General features: G+C 49.7%; 1 protein-coding gene across 1 annotated transcript in view; it reads right to left on the reverse strand.

The window, feature by feature from the left end:
• Positions 1 to 2544: 2544 nt before the first annotated feature.
• Positions 2545 to 26459, reverse strand: part of UBE2QL1 (ubiquitin conjugating enzyme E2 Q family like 1) — a 54007-nt gene continuing 30092 nt past the window's right edge. The window contains exon 2 of the mRNA XM_061129720.1: positions 2545 to 3877. Within this exon, the coding sequence (XP_060985703.1) occupies positions 3746 to 3877 (132 nt within the window). The 3' untranslated portion in view covers positions 2545 to 3745. The remainder of the gene's footprint in view (positions 3878 to 26459) is intronic.

Consider the following 26459-nt stretch of genomic DNA (forward strand, 5'->3'; position numbering starts at 1 on the left):
AACAGACGACGTGAGTCGCCAGTCACACAGAGGCTGCGGGTGTTTACCTTTCCACATTGGGTCTTTTCATGAGGCCCAAGTTCCCGCTCACGGAATAAGGTTGTGTTAGTCACTCAGTCATGTCCGACTCTTTGTGACCCCATGGACTGTAGCCCACCAGGCTCCTCTGTCCGTGGGATTCTCCAGGCCAGAATACTGGAGTGGGTGGCCTTTCCCTTCTCCAGAGGATCTTCCTGACCCAGGGATCGAACCCAGGTCTCCTGCATGGCAGGCAGATTCTTTACCATCTGAGCCACAGGGGAAGCCCAAGAATCCTGGAGTGGGTAGCCTACCCCTTCTCCAGCAGATCTTCCCAACCCTATGACGGAGCTATGAGGGAAGCTACAGCCCAGGGAACTGAGGCTCAAACAGATGATGTGAATTGCCAGTCACACAGACACTGCGGGCGTTCGTCTTTTTATACCGGCTCTTTTTCACGAGGCCCAAGTTTCCTTTCATGAAATAAGGTTGAATTGTGATAAATGGAATGAAGTTGGGGGCTGATAAATTGAGGTCTAAATCCTGTTTTTTTTCTGAGTAATGAATTTTAGAAATTGTTAGTCTTCCAGAGACTCTGTATGTGTGTATGTGGAACCTTACTGATCACAGAGAACTTACCGAAAGTAAAAGTGTTAGTCACTCAATTGTGTCCGACTCTCTGTGACCGCATGGACTGTAGACTGCCAGGCTCCTCTGTCCATGGGATTCTCCAGGCAAGAATACTAGAATGGGTGGCCATTCCCTTCTCCAGGGGGATCTTCCTCACCTGGGGATTGAATCTGGGTCTCCTGCATTGCAGGCAGATTCTTTACCATCTGAGATACCAGGGAAGCCCAAGAACTTCCTAAGCAGCAGTAGTTCTTGATCTTCACAAAGACCATAATCTACACACAGGTCCCCCGCACAGCCCCTGGCCTGCTGTGGAGAGGACACGCAGGGGCTCGGGCAAGTCAGTCTAGGAAAACCGCTGACTGGAAAGGAGGCATGTGGGGGTTTGCATTTTTCTTCCCTTGGTTCTGTGGGCACCGGCTGGATTCAAGTTCCCGTCCATGAGCAGGGGTGTGGAGATGGTGGGCCTTGAACACGTGTTGGCCCGTTCAATTCCTCCCTTGCTGTCCGCGTGCAGAGTGATGGGCTTCTTGGCCTGTGTGGGAACATGAGCCCAGCCAGCCCAACTCAGAGGGCAGGCAGGACCCACACGCAGGGTCATCACAGAACATCCCCTCTAGCCTCCACTGTTTGGCCAACCCTGCCATGTTTGCCTCCAGCCCCTAGAAAGGGGAATTCTTGCTTCTAAGAGTCAAAGCAATAGTGGAGTTTTAAATTATTCCCTGCTGCTTTTTAAAATAAAAAAGTCTTCCCAATTTAAGACTAGTATTTTTTTTAAACAAAGTTATTTCTTCTATAACTTCCAGTTGCTAACAAAACTAATGGAAATGCCATGCAAAGGAGGTTTAGGATGTACAGGTTGGAGTTGAGCCAAGCCAACGGTCTCCCCCCCACCAGCTGTTGGCAGTCACCTTGCCCACCACCTGGCTGCACCTGAACCAACCGTGGACAAGCTGTTCCATCAGCTAATGAGCAGCACGGAAGTGATCCAGCTTTGGGTCAAATATGTGCCTACGTTTCTAACAGAAAGTTACTTTTATTTTACAATTGGAAGTGGGGACTTCTGGAAAGAAAGAAACCGAGGTCTCTCCCTGACCAGCGTTTCTGCCTTAGGTCCTCACTCTCCCACGTGTGATTCCATTACAGAGTGGAACCCAGGGGCCCAGGGACCATCGGCTGAATGTCATGCGTCCAGGATGGAGAATTCTGCTGTGGAGGATCAGGTGAACGGACGCTTTAAGTTCATTGTCATCGAATTTCATGACTATTCTTACTCAGAGGGAATTTGAACAAGAGGTCAATCATCTTAGCTGCCCAGAACTGCATCTGTATCCAGGGCCGTAAGCACATGGTTAAAATAATTAAAGTAGCAATAAAGAGTAGATTTGGGCAAGGACAAACCCCACTGGAAGGAGCTGGTCCTTGACTTTAAGGTTTGGTGTCTCAGATCTCTGACCACCTGGGACAGGTGAATGGGTCTCCAAGTACCCAAAACTGCCTGAAGGGTTTAATATAATGAGCAAAGATGTTTCCTCTCCCTTCATGGTGCTAAACTATAAGTGGTAACATCCAGGTTTTGGCAAATAATCCATCAGTCCTTCCAGTTAGTTTCCTATTGTCTTTCTGGCTGCTTCTGGGGACCATTTCAATCCACTGGATTTTTGAAAAGACCATGGGTTCCTGAAATTCTTTTCCTGCAAATGGTGGCAGAATGCCTTCCTGGCACGTGTAGTATCTGAACTATTAAATAAACCCAGGAATCAAACTTGCATCTCTGGCATCTCCTGCATTGGCAGGTGGATTCCTTACCATTAGCACCACCTGGAAAGCCTAAAAATAGATTACATACTTTCAGTGGAAGGAGAGCCCACGATGAACGGATTCAGGTATGCGTGATTTTATTTAAAATGTGTCCAATAAGATTTTTCCACTTGGAATGAACATTTTACCTCTTTCCGCATATTATAAGAAACAGTGGTTTCCTCATTTCATGAACTTCTTGGAAAGGTCTAAGTAACTTAACAGAAGAGAAAACTGAAATCGTGGGGGGATCAAGTAACAGAAATTTATATCCTAGCGAGGGTGCTCACGCGTCGCGGCCTCGGGGACACACGAGTGACTACTGGGCCATGCAAATCGTCCTACCGTCACCGGGTCTCCAAAGGCAGTTCTGGCATTCCCTGTCACGAGCACACAGGAGGACATGGGTCAGGCGACGTCAGCGAATGGGACACGGTCTTATGCTTTCGGCGGTAGGTCGACCAGCAGAGAGGAGACAGGAACATGAACGTCGTAGGAGCGTCTGAGGATGTCGGAAGAGACCCCGTCCGCACCCCACCACCGTTGCTCTGAGCACCGCCCCCTCCTGCCCGGCGTCTGCACCCGTGTGCCCCGTTGTGGCCACCGCATCCCGCCTTCACCCACGGGCGCGGGCTGAGCTGCGGACCGCACACGCTTCGGCGTCGGCCTGGGGAGCACGGTCTAGTCAAGAGAGCAGTTGCTGTTTTCCATCCCGAGAACCTGGCCATACTGAATGTTTTGTTCTCACGAACCAGCGGTCATAGAGCACAAATGAGGTCTACATGTCATGACACGGGGCCATGGAAAGACGCGTCTTCAAGTTACGATGTTGACCTCCTGGGGAGAGGAACAGACATGGGGCACAGCAAACGGGGACCAGGTGGGGTGCGGTGTTCCCAGGGGTGTGTCGACGGGTTGAGTGAGGGGAGCTGAGGGTCCTGCCTGCTCTTTGGGGCTGCTGTCATGAGAAGAAGCTAGGGGCCCAATGACGGGGTGGGGGAGGGGAGGGGAGGGCAGGCGGGTGGGGGCACGTCACCATCTCGACGTGTGTTCTAAAGTGACCTAGAGATGATCATTCATTTATCATCGAAACCTAATCCCGAACGGCGTTGGCTCCCCCCCTTCTCTCTGTAAACACATCCGATCATAAATAACTTAGGCGTCTCCTTGGCATTCAGGATTCTGTTCCGAAGGCTGGAGTTATAAAAAGGATGAAGGGTGCTCAGCGTGGAGAGGAGATGGCGGGTGTCTGTGTGTGTGGAGAGGCAGCTTAAGCGTCTAGTGCACGTTGCAAACATCAGCCGTCAGAGACAGGCGGGGTGACCCAGCCATACTTTTCATGAGTCTTCACCAAACTCTTAAAGGTGGCTTCAGCTTCCTTGCGACTGAAGGACTTTTTCGACTTGCCAGCTTTTCTACAGATCCGCCCCTGTGTGAGAGAGAAAAGATAAAAACCCCGTGAGAGCCCAGCAGTCATCCCGATTACCGCCCTCTTTGTGAAGAACACTCACAGAGGTGGGGATTTCTGAAGTCCGCCATGAAAGGAGAGATAGGGAACATCACGGCTTTGGTACCAAACAGATGCAGGAGTCCAGCAGCAGGCAAGATTTCAGGGGAGGGAGAGACACGCGTGCTGCTGGTGTCCTTGGAAGGCACTCATCCTTGGATGCTGGCAGGCGGTCCCTGGGAGGACCAGCTTTATCAAAAGAGCATCCATGCAGAAAGCAGAGTGTCGCCCTGGAGGCAAAAATGCTATTCTAACTTCTCTTCCCTCCCACCTCAGGGTGCCTTTAATTACAACTTAGAGATAACGTGTTTATGTATAATCTGTGTATTTATACATTCACATACACATGCACACTTGAAAACTCTGACTTTTCACATTCAAGCTCAGGAGCAGTAAGTGACTTTCTTGTATTTCATGGTGCGAGGGAACCAGCTCCTGAGAAGACAGAGGGGCCATGGGCACGGAGGTAGAAGCTTGGCCTTGAGTGTTCCCAGGGAGGGGTTCGGGCGAGGCCAGTCCCTGGTGGTGGGGGGCGAGGGGAGAGGTCTGCCCAGTTCTCAGTGCCTGGGCAGGCCGTGGTCTGCAGGACGGAGCATGTGGGGCTGCAGTGAACGGGGGGTCTGGCTCATCTCGACATGGTCATGGGCCCCAGACCACGAGTGAGGAGGAACCAGGAGACCCCACTGCATGGTCGTGACTCAGGCCATCACTCCCCTCGGGGAGCCCTGGGGAGAGAGGTTTAACTTGGCGGTGGTGGGGATGGGCAGACGAAGGCCCACGAGGGGCGGGGCGGGGCCGGACTCCCGTCAGATGAGCTGTTGCTGTTCTTACTGCCCCGGGCTCCTCCAGTCCCCACGTGACAGCCCATCAGCGGAAATACTGTCTGAGCCTCTCGGGCACACGTCCTTGCACCCGACCTCCCTGCGCTCGTCTGTCCTGGCAGATCCGCTTCTCTTCCCGAGCATCTCATATACACGTTTTGTAGGTGGGATGCAAACACCCGCAGTTTCACCCACTAGTGAACACACGCACACTGTTCTCAATAAAAGAACATTCACTAACGATGCGCTCTGGGCAGGCTCTCTGCATTCCCGACATGTGATACACAACATGGGCGTGCGCCACCCCATAAGGGGACCCGGACAGGAACCAGACCTCATCCCCAGGGCCTCACCACATACCTGTCCCTCCACAAAGGCAGCCCCCTCCCCCAGGTCTGTGTGGCTGGGTGCGCGAGATTCCCCATCCGAGCTCTCTCTGATAACCCACTGACAAGTCCCCTGGGAAGACATCTGAGTCCACGGGGAAAATGACACCGATTCCTAGGAACTGAGAATGGGAGGCTGTGTCACACATTTAAATTCAGGGCTTCGCGTTCCTTTCCAACACTTGTTGTCTTTTCAACAGTGCAGACTCAGAGCCACGCCCAGCCGAGGAGTCAGAAACCTGGAGCTCCCATTCTGTCTCCTCGGGCCATCTCTCTGGCTGAACTTTTCCACCTGCCAGTCAAGGGCAAGACCACCTCTTCTAATCAGCTTCTTGGCCCACATCAAATAGGAGATCAAAGCAGTCCGTCCTAAAGGAGACTAACCCTGACTATTCGTTGGAAGGACTGATGCTGAAGCTGAGGCTCCAATACCTTGGCCACCTGATGCTGACTTACTGGAAAAGACCCTGATGCTGGGAAAGACTGAAGGCAAGAGAAGCGGGCGACAGAGGATGAGATGGTTGGATGGCATCACCGATTCAATAGACATGAGTCTGAGCAAATTCTGGGAGATGGTGAAAGACAGGGAAGCCTGGCGTGCTGCAGTCCATGGCGTTGAAAAGAGTCAGACATGACTGAGCGACTGAGCAACAATTACCATGTCAAATGAGCTTCTAAATAGTGAAGGAAAACTGGAAAAGACAGGAAACTACCATTTACTGACTTCTAGAAATGTCCCCGTGCCTCTTCTGCTTTGCTTATGGGATGTAGTTTTACTAGATACAGAGGGACCACGAGAAGCTAAATGCATTTATAATCATCACTGTGTGGGCCAAGATCAAAGTCCAGCATTATTTCATTAAACACAGGCAAATGTATCTTTGCAGGGATGTTGGCATCAATTTCTACATAAGTGGGAGCAAGTATCAAGAGCTAATTTCTTTTGCATAAAATGCAAATTCTAACCATCTCTATCATTCTTTTCTATGATACTGAAAATTTATGGTATTACTTGAGAATTCTGAACTAAAAGCAGCCAGACAAATACCAGCTCACAATAATGTTGGAATATTCCTGTGCTCTTGGCGTGAACGTATACTTGGCTTATTCTTTGTGAAAGTCCCAATTGTTACAGAAAACAACAGACAAAACCCCAAATGAACAGACCAGTCTTTGTGGCCTCTTCTCCCCGAGAAGAATTATGAACATAAAACACCAGCACCCAGTCAATTCAGCAGCTGGGAGACAGAGCCTGTGGGCGACAGAGCGAGTGTGTGGCAGCCGGGGTCTCGGCATCTCCACTGCGCTCAGCTGGCTGCCAACACCTCCCCTCACGCCTCTAGTCTTACGCCTGAGTTTGCAGCTAACAGACATCGCTGCCTAGACAGCCTGTCCTCCTCTGCTTGGCTACTGAAAACCAGGGCGGCTGAGCTAGGCTTGCTGAAATGCCCGTGAGGAGCCCAGGCACCGAGAAGGCCAGGGACACTCTGTCCGCCCTGGGCCCCGTGATGGGCCAGGCCATTCTGACGTTGAACCAACTCCCATTCTTTTTTTTTTTTTTGACAGTGCCATGTGGCTTGTGGGAGCTTAGTTTTCCAGCAAGGGATCGAACCCAGGCCAACGCAGTGAAAGCAATGAATTCTATGACCACTAGACTGCCAGGAAACTTCTTTTGTTTTTTAATGGAAGTATAGCTGATTAACAATGCTGCATTAGTTTCAGGTGTATGGCAGAGTGATTCAGTTATATATGCATATATCCATATATGTCACACACATTTATATTAATTCTCTGAATACATGCATTATGTACATATATTTTTTGCATTTTATGTTATTACAAGATATTGAGTACAGTTCCCTGTGCAATACAGTAGGTTCTTATTATATATTTCATATACAGTAGTGTGTATATGTAAATCCCATATTCTTAATTTTATCCCTCCCCTGCTTTGGTGCCCACAAGGTTGTTTCCTGTGTCTGTGAGTCTGTTTCTGTTTTGGAAATAAGCTCATTTGTATCACCTTTTTCAGATTCCACATATGAATGATACTATATGGTGTTAATATTTGTCTTTCTCTTTCTGACTTCATTTAGAATGGTAATCTCTAGGTCCATCTATGTGGCTACAAATGAAAATATTCCATTCATTTTTATGGTTGAGTAATATTCCATTCTGTATATATATAATATGTATATAGTAACATATGTATTATAGTGACATATGTATATAGTGACATATGTATATAGTAACATATATGTGCATACATTGGGTTTCCCAGTTGGCACTAGTGGTAAAGAACCCACCTGCCAAAGCAGGAGACACAAGAGACATGAGTTCAATCCCTGGTTTGGGAAGATCCCCTGGAGAAGGGAATGGCTACCCACTCCAGTATTCTGGCCTGGAGAATTCCATGGACTGTATGTATAGTCCATGGGGTCGCAAAGAGTCAGACAGGACTGAGCGACCTTCACTCACTCACTCACTCACACTGCTCCACAGTGGCTGCACCGGTTTGCATTCCCACCAGCAGTGTCTGAGGGCCCCCTTTCTTCCACACCCTCTGCAGCATTTGCTTATAGACGTTCTCATGATGGCCGTTGTGACCAGTGTGAGGTGACCCCTCACTGTGGTTTTGGTCTGTGTTTCTCTAATACTTGGTGATGCTGCGCCTCCCATTCTTCCTTCCAGGGTGCAGTCTCCTGGAGTCTGGGCTCGGGGAAACTGCAGCCTAACTTCTCTGACCCTGTGCGCGTCCGTGCTACCTTGCTTCAGCTGAGTCCAACTCTGTGAGACCCCATGGCCTGTAGCCCACCAGGCTCCCGTCCACGGGATTCCCCAGGCAAGAAGACTGGAGTAGGTTGCCATTTCCTTCTCCCCGACCCTCTGTACTTCCCTCTATAAATCAGGGACAAAACCCACTTCACAGCATCATTATGAACGTCAGATAAGATACTGAATTTCAAAACATGTTGAGAGTTTTAAGGTGTATACAACAAATTAAGAACAGTTTTTTTTTATTTTCCTGGTACACTGATAGTTTCTCCTATCCGTTTCCATGTAACTAATACTCAGACAGTCTTTCCTGGAGATTTCCCTTCAAATAACTCTTGTTTTCCCTCAAACACCTCTACTTTAATGCTAAAGGACCTGATCTGAGAGTTTACTCAGCCCACGTGATGGCCCTGTGTTCTCACAAAGAGCTCAGAAAAGTACCCTCTCTCTCCCGATGACCATCAGCCTTGCTCCAGATTGTAAATGTACACTTATATGTAACCATAGGGTTCTGCCCCAAGCACCTTAGAAAGCTCAAAATCTCACTGTGATATTGACACCGAGCAGTGCTCACAAGCACCCAGTTCCCTGGGGCTGCATCTGCCAAACATAGCCATTCGTTGGTAGTTGGTTTGAACTTTCTATTTGCTCATGGCTTTTTAATTTTGGGGGGGCATTGTCAATCACGATGAACAACATGAGAACATTTCCACAGAGCTAACGAGTGACCCAGACTCAGGGCCTTGCACCAGCCGCCGGCTCTGCCGCGGCTTCTGTTATCCCCAACGTGCACGCTGCATTTCAGTCTGGCTCTGTCTCCTACTCATCTCTCGTTCATTCATTCTCTCACTCAGTATGTTGAATCCTGGGTGTAGAAAGACAGGGACTGCGGCCCCTGCTGCAGGGCCTTAGATTCATTACGGGGAGAGAGCTGAGTGTGTTGTCGCTGCCGAGACAGAAGGGGGTTCTCTCAACCCCAGAACCACCGACAACGCTGGCTGGGTGATTCTTTGTTGGGGTCTCCCATGCCCTGGAGGGTGATTAGCAGCGTCTGCAGAGATGCTAGTAGGACTATGTGAGCTATGACATCCAAAGCGTCTCCAGATATTGCCAGAGGTCCCCTGAGAGAGAAAATCACCCCCAAACAAGAGCCACTGGTGTATGGAATAAAGATGGCCCCAAGCAAGGGGGGAGATGGCCCATCTCCGCTCATTCAGCAAACAGTCGCCCCAAGTCTTCCTGGAGTTAGGAACTGGGCTGGTTACTGGGACTGCACGTGTGCGTGCCAAGTCACCGCAGTCGTGTCTGACTCTGCGACCCCATGGACTGCAGCCCGCCAGGCTCCTCTGTCCATGGGATTCTCCAGGCAAGAATACGGGAGTGGGCTGCCATTTCCTTCTCCAACTGGGACTGCAGGGTTTTCTAAATTGGAAACGGTTCTGATCCTCATGGAACTTATAGCTCAGAAGGGAGGATGGGTTCTACCTTTCGGGAAGAGGGAAAGAGAAGAGGTAGGGTTCATTGTCTGTGGGTTCAGAAAGACTTCCACATCTGAAGACACTTGAACTGAGCCTTGAAATATGGGTGGAAAGTGTTTGCCAGGCCATGGGGGTGAGGATAAGGGATCCCAAGTGGAGGTTGAAAGACATGGCTGTATTCAGAAAAGGATGGGCAGACACTTGGTGAAGCTAGGGCGCGCGCGCGCGCGCGCGCGCGCGTGTGTGTGTGTGTGTGTGTGTGTGTGTGTGTGTGTGTGTGTCGGGGGTGAAGAATTAAATACATCTGGCTTCAAAGCCCTGCTCCAATACCTCCTGGCTGTGTGATCTTGGGTGTGTTACTTAACCTCTCTGAATTGCAACTTCCTCACCTGGAAAATAAGCATAATAACAGTACTATATGACACTGAGCTTTTATAGGGACTTAATATGTTAACAGGTGTAAGATGCTCAGCTCAGTACCAGGCACAGGATGAATACAATAAATGTGGATTTTCATCTTTAAACTTATCACAGATGATCTTATCCCTATTCTTTGGCAAAGTTAGTTTCATTCTGCCCTCCTGCAAAAAACATGTGTGGATATTACGACGGTTTATTCGGTCACAAAAACATCTTCAGGATTCTGTATTTGTAGGGCTGCTTTCCTAGCCCTTTCAGTAACATCATTTTAACTGGTTGGCATAAACATATTCGTTTGATATTTCTCTCTTGATTAGATTTTCTTCTATTTTTCTTCTTTGCAAACATACTGTCATGCATTTTTGTGGTTCACTTGCCCATGAATTACAGGTTTCTGCTCCTTTAAAACTAGTAGGAACTTATAGACTCTTCATGAAAAGTTTTGAGGCTCCTTCACTCATTTCCTGTGTTGAATTACAGAGTAGCTGTAATTTGTTTTTAAAGTCTTAGAACGTGTGACTGTTAGTCTAAAGGCACTCATGCACCCCACCCCTCCGATGTGGGTTTCAAGCGTGTGTTGTGATCAGCGTAGACTCTCTCAAGGACGCCGCACGTGCAGGAGACGCTCAGACTGGCCCCGTGTTCGGCTTGAGGAAAACAGAAGAACACGCGGATTTGGAAGGAGGTCCGAGGTCCGCTTGGAAAGACGGCAGTGATCTCACCTCTCTTTGAAGCTCTGGCGTTCAAAGCAGGTCAGCTTACAAGCTCTAAAGGACAGATAAGACTCTACAGTGAATGGGACTGCTTCAAAGCAACACTTTCCCAAATCAAAGGGCGACTCTGAAACTGCTGACCAGCGAGGAAGGCACCCCCGCTGGATGTGGTCCAATGAGGCATGAGGGAGAGGCTGATGCGGGCTGGAAACGTGCCGAGGTGATTCTGCAGCCTTGACCGTGGGTCTGAGAATGTGTGTATGCAAATATGTGTGTATGTACATGTACATACGGATGCACATATGCATGTGCGTTTGCATGTACACACATGTGAGCTTGCATGTGCACGTGTGTCTACGTGTGGCTTCAGTGATGCTGTTAAACTGCAGGGAGAGAGACGTGAGGGTCCCTGAGCTGACTGGAATCCAAGGGTCACCTTGAGGGAAGCCTCAGGCCTCATAGCTGGACTTGGAGGATGGTCAGTTTACAGGGGGAGCCCGCTGCCCATCAGGGACCCCATCCAGCACCAGCCAAGGCAGGGGAGGGGAGCAGAGGGGCTCAGAAGGGTAGGCAGTGAGGGGGAAGAATGATGCTGTAGGCACGTGCCATGTGGCCACCTGAGCAGGTGATGAGCTGGTGCTGGAAATGGTTCTTTTTCTTTTTTTCCTTTGGCTGGACTGCATGGCTTGCAGGATCTTAGCTCCCAGACCAGGAATTGAACCTGGGCCCTTAGCAAAGAAAGCACCGAGTCCTAACCACTGGACCGCCAAGGTGTTGGGTTTTGACAGCCACGAAAGCCCCTGATGGCCCGCGTGGCCCCGTCCGCAAGCGCAAAGGCATCCGCTCCGTGTCCGGCTCACATCAGCTCCTGTGCTGCAGTGGTGGGGCCGCTTTCACGCACTGCATCTCATTAAACCTCCACAGGCAACGCTCCACGTCAGCTTGGTTGTCAGGCCTGGTCAGTGGGCTTCCACTGACCAGCTGAATCCCCACCCAGCACAGCTGCTTCCCGCAGACGGCCGGGTGAGGACCAGAGACCCCCGGCATGGGACCAAGGGGAGATGGCCCCGTGGCTGGGCCCTCGGGACATGCCGAACCCGCCGGGAAAGGGCTTTGCCGGACCCGGGGCTCCCTCCCGGCAGCCAGGGTGGCCGAGGACACAGAGGCTCAGTCCCTCCCTGCGACCTGTCCCAGTGCTGGGCATTCAGGCCCCTGTGCCCTCCTTTTGGGTTTAACCAGAATTCACACCCAACATGACTCCTATCACACCATCCTCACATCCCGCCCCAGCTATTTGTAATTTAGTCTTAGATCTTATTGGGAACATCTTTGGTGAGACACAAAAAACTAAAAATAGAACATCATACAAATACACTCCTAGGTATATATCCAAAAAAAAAAAAAAAAAAAACCAAAAACACAAAAATACAAATCCCAAACCACTAATTCGAAAAGATACACACACCCCAAAGTTCATAGCAGCATTATTTACGATCGCCAAGACATGGAAATGTTGAACGGATAAAGATGTGGTATACATAAACAATGGAATATTCAGTCAGTTCAGTCGCTCAGTCGTGTCCAATCTTCTGCGACCCCATGGACTGCAGCACGCCAGGCCTCCCTGTCCATCACCAATTCCCGGAGTTTACTCAAACTCATGTCAATCGAGTTGGTGATGCCATGCAGCCATCTCATCCTCTGTCGTCCCCTTCTCCTCCCACCTTCAATCTTTCCCAGTATCAGGGTCTTCAGCCATAAAAAGGAATGAAATTTTGCCATTTGTAGTAACATGGATGGACTTGGAAAACACTGTGCTAAGTGAACTCAGTCAGACAGAGAAAGACTGTACGGTGTCGCTTATATGTGGAATCTAAAAAGCAAAACAAATTGGTGAATACAAAAAAAAAAAACCCAGACTCATAGATATCAGAGAACAAACTAGTGGTTACCAGTGGGAAGGGGGGGGGCAGTGTAAGGGTGACGGAGTAGGAGATATAAACTCCTAGGTATAAAATAGGCTACAAGGACATGCTGTACATCACAGGGAATACAGCCAATACTTCATAATAACTATAAACGAACTGCAAGTTCTAAAATTTGCAGATCACTATATTGTATGCCTATGACTTAAATATTTTACATCAGGTATACTTCAATTAAAAAATCAAGCCTCTATATCCTCATTGCAAAATACTATAAAGATTCTGCTGCTGCTAAGTTACTTCGGTTGTATCTGATTCTCTGCAACCCCATGGACTGTAGCCCACCAGACTCCTCTGTCCATGGGATTCTCCAGGCAAGAACTGGAGTGGGTTTCTATGCCTTCCTCCAGGGGATCTTCCCGACCCAGGGATCAAACCCACATCGCTTCCGTCTCTTGCATTAGCAGGCATGTTCTTTACCACTAGCGCCTGGGAAGCCCATAAAGATTGTACTATATATTAAAGGTCTTATTTTTATAATATAAACCACACACACACAAAAAGACTGTGATGCAGACTCTAGAAATGATCAACTCAAAACTTTCATCTCAGAAACAAAAAAGCTGTCTATCTTTCTGGAAATTACACCTTGAGGACACAAGGTCTGTCTTCTAATTCTGACACCAGGTACTAATTCACAGTTAAGACACGCAAAGCCTATTAGAAAAGCGCGTTCCAGGCAGGCCGCTAGAACATTCCACTGGAACAGAGGACGCTGGGGGCGGTGTGCGCGTGGCGCCGGATGGATTGGAGCCGCGCTTGGCGGCTGTAGGTGGAAAGCCCAGACTCCTCCGCTCAGCGGGCTGCATGGAGCTTTGTGCGGGTGCACACGAGGCTCCCCCGCCCGCTGCCGAAGGCGCTGTGGTCCCTCTACTGGAAACGTCCTCACAGAGCATCGCGGGGCAGCACGCGCCCGCCTGAGGCAGGCAGAGCGCCAGCAGCCGGTGCTGTGTCTGGGAAGGATAACTGGGCGAACCCGGGGACACCTGGGAGGGAGCGGGACGCTCCCATCAGCACACAGCCCTCGCTGCACGCACACCAGGAACACACACGTTGTGTGCACACACACAAAACAGCGGAAACATTTAAAAGCCAGCATTAATGCTCCTGGGGTCGACCCACCCCGAAAGACAGCAGCCCCCACCTGTTTGGCACCAGGGGCCAATTTCGTGGAAGACGAGTTTTCCACGGACTGGGGTGGGGTACGGTTTCGGGATGCTTCAAGCGCATTCCATTTATTGTGCCCTTTCCTTCTGTTAGTATGACGTCAGTGCCACCTCAGATCATCAGGCACTAGATGCCGGACACTGAGAATCCCTGCTTAAAGACACAGCTGGTCTATCAGTTGCCGACGTGCAAAGGACTGCATTTCCCATAGATAAACTAGGTGCCTGCCATGGAGCAGAGCTTGTTCGGGCTGCTGGAGACGCCAGGGGGAGAGATGGCCAGGGTTTGGCCCGGGCCTGGTGGTTGGCGCACTGGGAACGTCTGGAGGAGTGGATGCTCTGTGCTGTGTTAATCACTCAGTCCTGTCCGACCCTTCTCGACCCCATGGACTGTAGCCCACTAGGCTCCTCTGTCCACGGGGTTCCCCAGGCACCAATACTGGAGTGGGTTGCCATGCCCTCCTCCAGGGGATCTTCCCCACCCAGGGGTCAAACCCAGGTCTCCCACACGGCAGGTGTATTCCTTACCATCTGAGCTACCAGGGAAGCCCTGGAGGAGTGGATGCATGAATGCAATTGTCCAGACTCTGGTCCCCTCCCTGGCAGGACCACAGGCCAGATTTCCGCAGCACTGGCCCTCATCAGGGCCAAGGACACGTGGCCACTGCCGGCAGGAAGGAAGGTTTTCTGGGTGGGAAGACTCTCCACTACAGTCTCTAAAGCAGTTTCCCAATTATTAAGTGATAAACATCTTCAGATAGCCTCTCTTGATTTTTATGAGCCTCTTAGGATGACAAAGTCAGCATCACTTTTATATAAACCTGGATAATATTTAATAGAAATTAAAGTGAAGCCACGACGTCATTTAACCCAGTGGCGCCCCTTAGCTACTGTTCCCCTTTCTGTGATTTCAGTTACCCTTGGTCAGCTACGGTCCAAAAATACTACATGGAAGATTCCAGAAATAAAAATTCACAAGTTTTAAATTGCACACTGTTCTGAACGGCAAGATGAAATCTCTTGCCCAGGCAGATCTTGGATACACTGCAGGTTTGGTTCTAGGCCATTGAAATAAAGTGAGTATTGCATTAAAGTGAGTCACACGAATATTCTGCTTTCCCAGTGCATATAAAGGCTACATTTACACACCACTCTAGTAAATTAAGTGCACAATTGCATTGTGTGTTAAAAAACAATGGAAACATTTAAAAACCAGCATTAAGTGCAAAATGTTAGTCACTCAGTCGTGTCCGACTTTTTGTGACCCCCATGGACTGTAGCCCTCCAGTCTCCTCTGTCCATGGGATTCTCCAGGCAAGAATACTGGAGTGAGTCCCCATTCCCTCTCCCGGAGGTCTTCCCCGCTCAGGGGTCAAACCTGGGTCTCTTGCATTGCAGGCATATTCTTTACTGTCTGAGCCACCTGGAAAGCCCAAGTACAAAATAATGCTGTTGAAAAGTTGGCACTAATAGACTTGCTTGATGAAGACGGTTGCCACAACCTTGAATTTGTTTAAAAAAAAAAAAAAACAACCCACATTATCTGTGATGCACAGTAAACGACGTGTGCCCGACCATCGCCCTCAGTCCCACCCGGGACGTGAATCCTCCCTGTCCAGCATTTCCACGTGGAGAAAATGACACAGTGTATCGTTCAGTATGATCCATGGTTTCACGAATCTGCTGGGGGGGCTTGGAGTGTGTCCCCCCGCAGATAAGAAGGGATGACTTGATAACCGTTAAACCATCCTCAAGCCACTGGCAGCACTGAAGCCGCAGTTCGTGGATATTTTTGATTTTTGCAAAACATAAGCATCTCTTTCTTCTACATTTTAAATAAAGTTCTAGCAATTATGGGATCTGTTTTAAGACAGATTGCATTTTCTTAGAAGACGCAAACAGGGAAAAAGGAACGTGATGATCAGACTTTATGTAAGATAATCACTTCAAAATTATTTTTATCTGGAGGCTTCTGCCTAAGCAACTGGGTCCTGGTGGGTTTCACCAGCTGTGTGGGACACAGGCAGTGGCAGCTGGACTCCACCCTTTAAAGGCGGTCATGGTGGTGGCCGCTCGTCCTTGCTGTGCCGGGCACTGTTCTCAGGACCCAGCTTGCAGAGACTCCTTAAGTGGGGTGGGGGGTGGTCCCTCGACCCCCACCAGGTGGGCTTTGCTATCGACAACCCATCAACCCTGATTCACAGGTGAGGAAACAGACACAGAGAAGGCAATCACGTGCTCAAAACCACACCGGATGCCCCAGCTGAGTCCCAGGCCAGGCCGGCGCTCAGAACAGGGAGCAGCTCCCAGGAGTCGGCGAGGGAATCAGACACCGACCCTTCGCTGCACGGGACACTGCAGCCCGGCTGCCCTCGCTGGATGCGGGCGCTGGGCTCCCTGAGCGCCTCCGTCCCCTCCCCCCGCACCCTTCTTCCCGCCTGGAGCTCACCCTGCGAGCACGCTCTGAGCTGATCTGGGCGCCCAGTCTGCCTTCAGCACCAAGCGTCTGGCCCTCCGGCTACCGTCGTGGAGACCTCGGCCCCTGCCCGACTCCGGGGACCTCGGTCAGCCTTCACCCGCCGGGCCCTGTTCCGTGGGACGCCGGCATCCGTGGTCTCCATCTGCCACACACAGGGCGTGGGAGGAGCCGCTGGCCATGGGCCAGCCGAGGACGGCGTGTTCCCTTCTCCAAGCTGGAGGCCCGTTTAACGCAGCACCGCGCTGCTTCTGGGTCTGCTGCTTACGAGCGGATCCTGGCGCCTGGAGAAGCCCAACAGCAGACCCTCTGCCCTGCCGGGAGAGCCCTACGGGGGCTCTTCATCAGCTTGGTCACACTCCCCCCCACCTGGCTCCATCACACTCAGCAGCCTTCTCACAGGGGCAGCTCCACGTTCTGGCGAGTGAGCAGGGATCGGGGGTGTTTTCCTACCCACCGGAGCTCTCGGGTCAGGATCGGGCCAACCCTCTGCCCCCACCCCCAACACGTGACATCGCAAGATGAAGACTCTGTATTACTTTATTTTTTACTGTGTGTGTGCGCTTGGTCACTTAGTCGTGTCTGACTCTTTTCTACCCCAGGGACTATAGCCCGCCAGGCTCCTCTGTCCATGGGATTCTCCAGGCAAGAATACCAGAGTCGGTTACTATTTCCTCCTCCAGGGGATCTTACCCGCCCAGGGATCGAACCCAGATCTTCCACATGGCAGGCGATGGATTATCTACCATCTGAGCCACCAGGGAAGCCCAAGAATACCGGAGTGGGTGGCCTATCCTTCTCCCGGGGATCTTCCTCCCCCAGGAATCGAACCCGGGTCTCCTCCATGGCAGGCAGATTCTTTACCACCTGAGTTACTCAGGAAGCCCTGTTCTTCACAACTTCACTGAATCTCAGGAGAGTGGTGGTGTTCCTAACAACGTGAAATTTCAATTCTGCCCACTGGAGAGACCCCATGGCTGCCTTCCACCTGCTTCCAGTGGGATGGGTCTGAGAAGGCAGGGTCTGCGTTCTTAAAGTGCTGGGGAAGGATGGAAGCCGGGGTAACGGGGACATGATGAAGGCTCGGACAGCAGCCCAGAACACGGTTTGTCTCTGAAGAGCCACGCAGACCGGGTCTCCGGTGCACACGTCCTGGTTCACACATCATGCCCTGAGCAGGAACCCTGGAGTCCACAGCTCAGCCTCTCCCCCGCCTCCCAGGTGCCGGTCACTTCCTGCTGGACACGGTCACCGGGCCGACCACTGCAGCCTGCGTGGACACTGCGGGCGTCCAACTTATCCAGCCTTCTGATCAGCGTTTTCCCCTAACTCCCCCATTTTCTCTTTGACTTTGTATTTCTACATAAGTTTAAAAGAATTGTTTATTGTTCATACCAGTTTAAAGGTTCTTTTCCATTGACAGTTATTATAAAACACTGGCTACGCTCCTTGTATAATACATTCCTGCGCCTGTCCTACAGCCAACAGTGGGCACCCCCACCCTCCTGTGTTGCACAAACCCCACCAGCTTTCTAATCTTCCCTGGTGGCTCAGCCGGTAAAGACTCTGCCAGCAGTGCAGGAGACCTGCGTTCGATCCCTGGAGGAGGGTCGGGAAGCTCCCCTGGAGAAGGGAATGATAACCCACTCCTGCGTTCTTGCCTGGGAAATACCACGCACAGAGGAACCTGCCGGCTACGTCCTACCGGGTCACAAGTGTTGGACACGACTGAGGGACTAAACTACCGACTTTCTAGGCAGCTGTTCCTCAAAGTCTGGAACGTCCCCAAGAGTCCCTCGCTCAGCCAAGCAGGCCTGCTGGGCCAGCCCTTCTGGTTTTGAAGGTGGTGGGGGGAGGGGAGTGGGGGCGGGGCCCTCCTGTCCTGGGAGGAGAAAGTGGGCGGCTCCTTGCAAGCTCCGCCCCGCCCCCCAGCCCAACACACCTGCAGGTCGCCGATTGAGGGCTGGGAGAAAGTGAAAGTAGAGTTGCTCAGTCGTGTCCGACTCTTTGCGACCCCATGGACTAGCCCACCAGGCTCCTCCGTCCATGGGATTCTCCAGGCAAGAACTGGCGTGGGTCACCATTTCCTTCTCCTGGGGATCTTCCCGACCCAGGGATGGAACCCGGGTCTCCCGCACTGCGGGCAGATGCTTTACCGTCTGAGCCACTAGGGAAGGGAGGGCTGCGACCCGGGGGCAGAGCGCCAAGAATCCGTAGCGGGGCTGAATCCAGGAGCCCCTGAACTCGGCCTGGGATGCCGGCTCCCGCGACTTCGGTTTGGCTTGGGACGGGGGTCGTGGCCTCAGCCGGGCTCTGTTTGTGAGGCCACACTCTCCTGGAGGGTGCTCAGAGGTGGGGGCAGGTCCGGGGGTGGAAGAAGGTGACGCAGTCTGAGGCCGAAGCGGGGGCTGACCGGGGTGGGGGTGGGGGGCCGTGTGGGAGGGTCCGTCCTGCTGGCCCCGCCCCTCACGCGACCACGGAGCTCCAGCACTGATGTGAGCCGGGCCCCGGGCTCCCAGGTGAGGCCGCCCCTGGAGGTGGGCACCGAGCGGATTCTGACCCCTCTCCTCTCTCTGCATCACGGGGGCGGCGCTCCTGCCCCAGGAATGGCAACCATCCCGGAGGCACCTAAGTCCGGCGAAGACCATGGTGCTTTGGTTGTAAAAATGGAAAATAAGGAGACTCGTGGGCGGGTGGGCATCGCTAACAGGATGTGCCTTCCAGGTAATGGAAAGAGCCAGACAAGTGTCACCAGGAACGTGTCACGCCCGGCGCACCTTTGCTTCTTGGCACATCTGCAACAGACTGGCCGAGGTCTGGGGTGGGTTTTGCACGCTTTCGGGATGCACCTGTGTCTTTTTTAGGGGGGCGGGTCCCAAGTTTCCGTTCCATCCCATAATGAGCACGGAGATCCCGGCCAAACAGCAGCTGCCTGGGCCCTGTCCCACCTCCATGGTCTTAAAATGGGGAGTTTTGAAAATAGACCCCCAGACATAAAAAACAAACTGATGTAGCTGTTGTTTAGTGATGTCACATGTAGGTGATATCACTTGGTATCTGTCTTTTTCTGTCCTGAAATGGACTTATCTACGAAACAGAGTTACAGATGTAGAAAATAAACTTATGGTTCCTGGAGGGGCAGGGGGGAGGGATAAACTGGGAGATTGAGACTGGCATTTACATCCTACTATACATAAAATATATAGCTAATAAAGACGCGCTGTAAAGCACAGGGGACTCTACTCAATTCTCCGTCATGACCTAAATGGGAAAAGACTCTAAAAAAGAGTGGACACAGGTACACGTATAACTGATTCACGCTGCTGCACGGCTGAAACTAACAACACTGTCAATCACCTAAACTACAATAACAATTTAAAGAAAAACCAGTCGATGTTTACCAAAGGGGACGGCAGGGTAGGGATAAATTTAGGAGGATGGGATTAACAGATGCACACAACTGTGTATAAAATAGATAACTAACAAGAGCCTATTGGATAGCACTCAATATTTTGTAATAACCTATAAGGGGAAGAATCTGAAAAAGAATATATATATATATATATATAATTTACATATATATATATATGAAATGTGGACTGAGTCACTGTGTGTACACCTGAATCTAACATGACATTGTAAATCAACTATACTTAAATTTTAAAAAATAGGGAACTTTCTTTCCTGGGAAAAGTGGCCATCTATGTGTGAAAAACCTTGAATAAGCAAGCAGCTTGTAGTAAACTTAAATCACGCCTGGTGTATTTGCCCGGAGAACTTGACTCTGACAGTTTTGTGTGCTGGCTGGTAATGAGGTGCTAATGAGGCACAGTGCTGGGGGCAGAGGCAGAGGAAGGGAGGCTGGGAGGAGGGGAGGCGAGAGTGGGACCAGCCCCCTGCCTCCCCTCCCCATCCAGACCCCCTCCCCCTCCCCACCCAGAGTGTAGACACCGCCCCCCCCAGTTCCCCACCCTGACTTCCGAGGACCCCAGACTGTTCTGAGCCAAGTCAATGGTGCAAAGACATCCTAACACAGGAATCCTAGTGCACTGACCTTAACAACCAAGTGTTTCATCAGGTGTACTTTTTGGAGGGTCTTGGGGTGAAATCCAGCACCCGTAAGTCGGGTGCAGCGCCCATAACCAGGGCAGGTGCTGCAAGCCTGTGCATTTCTGCCCCGTGAGCGTCCATCGCAAGCCAGTGTCTCACTTCCACCGCTGGGTTCCTCTGCCCCCCGCATTATGTCCCATGCCTCCCCCACTCCCACCCAGCCCCCCAGCTCTCTACACTGCCTTCCTTACCCTGTTTTCTCATTAAATGAAGAAAGCGCTAGCAGTGAGAAGAGCCCTGCTGCACAGCACTCAGGATTGCAGCCACGCGCTATGAACACCTGGATAAAGGAAAGGCTTGCAAACATCAGGGCTACATGCTGCCATCCATCCGTATGTGGGAGGCACACAGGTGCTGGGGCCAGTGCAGGTGAAACCCAGCGTCTGCTTTTTCTGTTGGCAAGAAAATGCAGGGCAAAGATAACACATGAAATAGCTTACTCAGTGCTGAGAAGGAAGGGGTGGGGATCTTTCTAGAAAACACCATGTTCTGTCACCAGAGAACAGTCTCAAGAGTGTAATCAAGAAAGGAAGTCAATTTCAAACTCAAATTTCTAGTCTCTGCCTGAAAAGCTTAGGAAACTGACGGGCTGATTCTGGCTGACCTAATAAAAATCTAAAAAGGGATTTTCTATAAGCACCTGGGATGGCTATTACTGCCTGCAGGTCATTACTTTAGGGATGTTCTGATTTCAGCTCTTTATTTGTATAAGGGTGGTGCTACAGAATCTTTTCTTTTTGATTAAGTCAGAACTATAGTAAGTAGAGAAACGAATTCAATCAGTGATTTTTATAAACATCACTGGGAATCCTCAGCCAAAACATGCTTTGTAATATAATAAACATAGAGATGGGAATACCAGACCACCTGACCTGCCTCCTGAGAAACCTGTATGCAGGACAAGAAGCCACAGTTAGAACTGGACATGGAACAACAGACTGGTTCAAAATTGGGAAAGGAGTACGTCAAGGCTGTATATTGTCACCCTGCTTATTTAACTTATATGCAGAGTACATCATGTGAAATGCTGGGCTAGATGACTCATAAGCTGGAATCAAGATTGCTGGGAGAAATATCAATAACCTCAGATATGCAGATGACACCACCCTTATGGCAGAAAGTGAAGGAGAACTAAAAAGCCTCTTAATGAAAGTGAAAAAGGAGAGTGAAAAAGTTGGCTTAAAACTCAACATTCAGAAAACTAAGATCCTGGCATCCAGTCCTATCACTTCATGGCAAACAGATGGGGAAAAGTAGAAGTAGTGTTAGATTTCATTTTCTTGTGCTCCAAAATCAATGAGGATGGTGACTGCAGTCACAAACATAAAAGATGCTTGCTCTTCGGAAGAACAGCTATGAAAAACCTAGACAGTGTATTAAAAAGAAGAGATGTCATTTTGCTGACAAAGCTCCATAGAGTCAAAGCTGTGGTTTTCCCAGTAGTCATGTATGGATGTGACAGTTGGACTATAAAGAAGGCTGAGCACTGAAGAATTGATGCTTTTGAACTGTGGTGTTGGAGAAGACTCTTGAGAGTCCCTTGGACTGCAAGGAGATCCAACCAGTCCATCCTAAAGGAGATCAGTCCTGGGTGCTCATTGGAAGGACTGATACTGAAGCTGAAACTCCAGTACTTTGGCCACCTGATGCGAAAGGCTGACTCATTGGAAAAGACCCTGATGCTGGGAAAGATTGAGGGCAAGAGGAGAAGGAGGTGACAGAGGATGAGATGGTTGGATGGCATCACTGACGCGATGGAAATGAGTTTGAACAAGTTCCGGGAGAAGGTGGAGGACAGGAAGCCTGGTGTGCTGCAGTTCATGGGCCGCAAAGAGCTGGGCATGACTTAGTGACTGAACAGCCACCACCAACAACATAAAGCTTGGGTTGGTCACAGTTCTGACAGAGTGACATGTATCAACTTGCTTAATCCACACCATAGAGAGATCTCGATACCCGCCCTCATGAGGAGGAAATAGGCTCAGAGTTCAACAGCCCATGGTCACACTGCAGGTAAGTGGTGGAGCTGGAATCTGAATGCTCAGATGGTAAAGAATCTGCCTGCAATGCAGGAGACCTGGGCTGGGAAGATGCCCTGGAGGAGTAAATGACAACCCACTCCAGTATTCCTGCCTGGAGAATCCCATGGACAGGGGAGCCTGGTGGGCTACAGACCTCGGGGTTGCAGAGTCGGACATGACTGACTGGCTAACATTTTCACTTTCCCTGCCCATCACGGATCTGCTGTACTAGATAAAGCAATCTTCACTGATGCAAATAGAAAGACTGAGTGGCTTGCCAGAGTGGCTCCCATCCACACATGCCTAGGGTATCAGCAGGTTTGCACAATACCGGTACAATCTTTAATTGAGCAGTTTGCAATTGTATTGAAATGTCAGATAGATTTCTAAAGGCAATAAACCCCATTGTGCCAGTCCCTTTAACAGAAAGGATCACTTTATTTCTTTATATCAGACTGTTGGATCCTTTCCTAGTCTTGCCCCCTCCTCTCACAGTAATCAGGGTTATGCTTGTTTCCTTTCCTTGTTTTCCCAAGTTAATTTTCCTCTTTTGTACAAAGGCAGTGAACTTTGGGGCCAGCGGAAGAAGTGTGTCCCTCCCTCCAATCCCTTCCATGAGGATACAGGTCTGTCGTTACATGTAGTGGGTAGGGGGCTTGTTTTTTATCAAAACCTGTGTGTGTGCTGAAAACGGCAGCCACAGAACCTCTCCTCCCCTCTGGGGACATATGTGCGTCACAAGCTGGCTGCCGGAGACAGAGGGGCCAAGTTGACTGATGCCTGACCTGTGGGTACCTTCTGCTTTATCATGTTGTGTAATGAAACCTGTTTTACAAGTCGACAGCGATCCCTGCAAAGCCTGCTACGGTTTCTACATCATTTTCAACCGACCTTTCTCATTTGCGTCTTGCTTCTTGGCATGGCAGAGACAGCAACTATCACCTTCTATGATAAAAGGTGGAAATGGATGCTGGTAGGTGGGGAACGGGGTCACCCCGAAAGAAATGCTGGAGTCATGATTGGAGCTGGGACCCCACTGATTTGTAAACATCCCTCCCACATTATCTAAGATAGTAAGCAGCAGCTTCCTAGATCTACCAAACCCCACAGACTCCAGAATTTTAGAAATGGGACCAAAAGGAGTCTCTGATTTATACATTATTAGTTACATAATCTCAATGTTAAGACTACACCATGGCAAGTCCAATTAATTTTGTTTTGTTTATAAAGATCAAGTTGGGTAACTATTTGATCAATATAATGGTACACAATAACAATTGATGTAGCCAAAAAAATCTGAGTAGCCACAGAGGGCAGAATGATGCCTCTACACAGCTGGCTTCCCGGGTGGCTCAGATAGTAAAGAATCTGCCTGCAATGCAGGAGACCTGGCATCTATCCCTGGGTTGGGAAGATCCCCTGGAGAAGGGAATGGCTACCCACTCCAGTGTTCTTGTCTGGAGAATTCCATGGACAGAGGAGCCTGGCAGGCTACAGTCCATAGGGTGGTAAAGAGTTGGACACAACATCACACGCTAGCAAAATAATGCTCAAAACTCTCCAAGCCAGGCTTCAGCAATATGTGAACCATGAACTTCCAGATGTTCAAGCTGGTTTTAGAAAAGGCAGAGGAACCAGAGATCAAATTGCCAACATCTGCTGGATCATCGAAAAAGCAAGAGAGTTCCAGAAAAACATCTATTTCTGCTTTATTGACTATGCCAAAGCCTTTGACTGTGTGGATCACAATAAACTGTGGAAAATTCTTAAAGAGATGGGAATACCAGACCACCTGACCCGCCTCTTGAGAAACCTGTACGCAGGTCAGGAAGCAACAGTTAGAACTGGACATGGAACAACAGACTGGTTCCAAATAGGGAAAGGAGTATGTCAAGGCTGTATATTGCCACCCTGTTTATTTAACTTATATGCAGAGTACATCATGAGAAACGCTGGGCTGGAAGAAGCACAAGCTGGAATCAAGATTGCCGGGAGAAATATCAATAACCTCAGATATGCAGATGACACCACCCTTATGGTAGAAAGTGAAGAGGAACTAAAAAGCCTCTTGATGAAAGTGAAAGAGGAGAGTGAAAAAGTTGGCTTAAAGCTCAACATTCAGAAAACTAAGATCATGGCATCTGGTCCTATCACTTCATGGGAAATAGATGGGGAGACAGTGGAAACAGTGTCAGACTTTATTTTTTTGGGCTCCAAAATCACTGCAGATGGTGACTGTAGCCATGAAATTAAAAGACACTTACTCCTTGGAAGGAAGGTGATGACCAAGCTAGATAACATATTAAAAAGCAGAGACATTACTCTGCCAACAAAGGTCTGTCTGGTCAAGGCTAAGGTTTTTCCAGTGGTCATGTATGGATGTGAGAGTTGGACTATAAAGAAAGCTGAGCGCTGAAAACTTGATGCTTTTGAACTGTGGTGTTGGATAAGACTCTTGAGAGTCCCTTGGACTGCAAGGAGATCCAACCAGTCCATCCTAAAGGAGATCAGCCCTGGATGTTCATTGGAAGGACTGATGCTGAAGCTGAAACTCCAGTACTTTGGCCACCTGATGTGAAGAGTCGACTCATTGGAAAAAGCCCTGATGCCGGGAGGGATTGGGGGCATGAGGAGAAGGGGACGACAGAGGATGAGATGGTTGGATGGAATCACCAACTTGATGGACATGGGTTTGAGTAAACTCCGGGAGTTGGTGATGGACAAGGAGGCCTGGCATGCTCCAATTCATGGGTCGCAAAGAGTCAGACACGACTGAGCGAGTGAACTGAACTGAACTGAGCCACTAACACTTTTATACTTTTCATAAAGCATTTGAGGAAAAACAAATTCTAGGGATAATGTTTGCACACCCAATGCAAACAGTGTGTTTTCCAGATACATGAAGTTTTTATATGATAGCCTTGGTATTAAGCCTAATAAAAAAACTATACAAATTGAACCCAAATATATTCTCAAGACATCTAAAATGTAATACATTTTAAACAAAGTTTAAATTTAAATTTGCTTCATACAAATTAAACAAAGCAATTCTTACAGATAAGATTTCTGAGTAAACAACAGCATTATCAAATGTTCTGAAGAATCATGGTTTAAGTTTTTGAAACCAAGCAGGACCCGCAAAGAGTCGGACAAGACTGAGCGACCGAACAACAAGGACGCCGTAGGGCCTTCCCACGGACAGGCTGCCCCCGCCCCCTCTCTGTGTCCCCGCCCCCTCTGTGTCCCCGCCCCTTCTCTGTGCCCCGCCCTCTCTGTGTCCCCCGCATCTCATCTGCAGAAAAACTTTAGCCTTCTTGACCTTCTCAGAGTTCCAAAGAAGAAATTTAATCAGAGAAGTAAAAAAATGCGGACACAAAGGAAAACAGTCAAGTAAGACAAAACAATAGCTTAGCCATAAAATGAAGTCAAGGGCCTTTACTTCCTCCTCGAGGACTGTAGATGATATTCTGAGCTGTACCCTTGAGCTGTTTTTCAGACACTAAAACCCCCACCAGGTGGAAGAAGTTAACTGTACGCTCCTCATAAGCGTGGGGACCCCAGACCCACTGGAACCAGAAGGTTGATGATGTTGACGCCCGATACTTGGTTATCTCACCACCAAGAGTCCCTTGGACAGCAAGAAGATCAAACCAGTCAATCCTGAAGGAAATCAGTCCTGAATATTCATTGGAAGGACTGATGCTGAAGCTGAAGCTGAAGCTCCAATCCTTTGGCTACCTGATGCGAAGAGCTGACTCATTAGAAAAGACCTTGATGCTGTGAAAGATTGAGGCCAGGAGAAGGGGATGACAGAAGACGAGATGGTTGGATGGCATCACTGACTCAATGGACATGAGTTTGAGCAAACTCTGGGAGACAGTGACGGACAGGGAAGCCTGGTGTGCTGTAGTCCATGGGGTCGCAAAGAGTTAGGCACAACATAGCAACAGAACAACAATCTCACCACCAACCTATCAAAAAAAAAATACCCATGAGCTGATCAGGCACCTTTGACCCTCACCCTAAACACTGTCTTCAAAACCCTTCCCTGAATGCCACTGGGGACTTTGGGTCTTTTGACCACGGGCTGCCCATTCTCCCTGCCGCATGTTGGATGCCTCGCAAAAAACCCTGTACTGTCCTTCACCACAAC

This window comes from Dama dama, chromosome 25 (genome assembly GCF_033118175.1).
Source record: "Dama dama isolate Ldn47 chromosome 25, ASM3311817v1, whole genome shotgun sequence".
In the NCBI taxonomy this organism is placed as follows: Eukaryota; Metazoa; Chordata; class Mammalia; order Artiodactyla; family Cervidae; genus Dama; species Dama dama.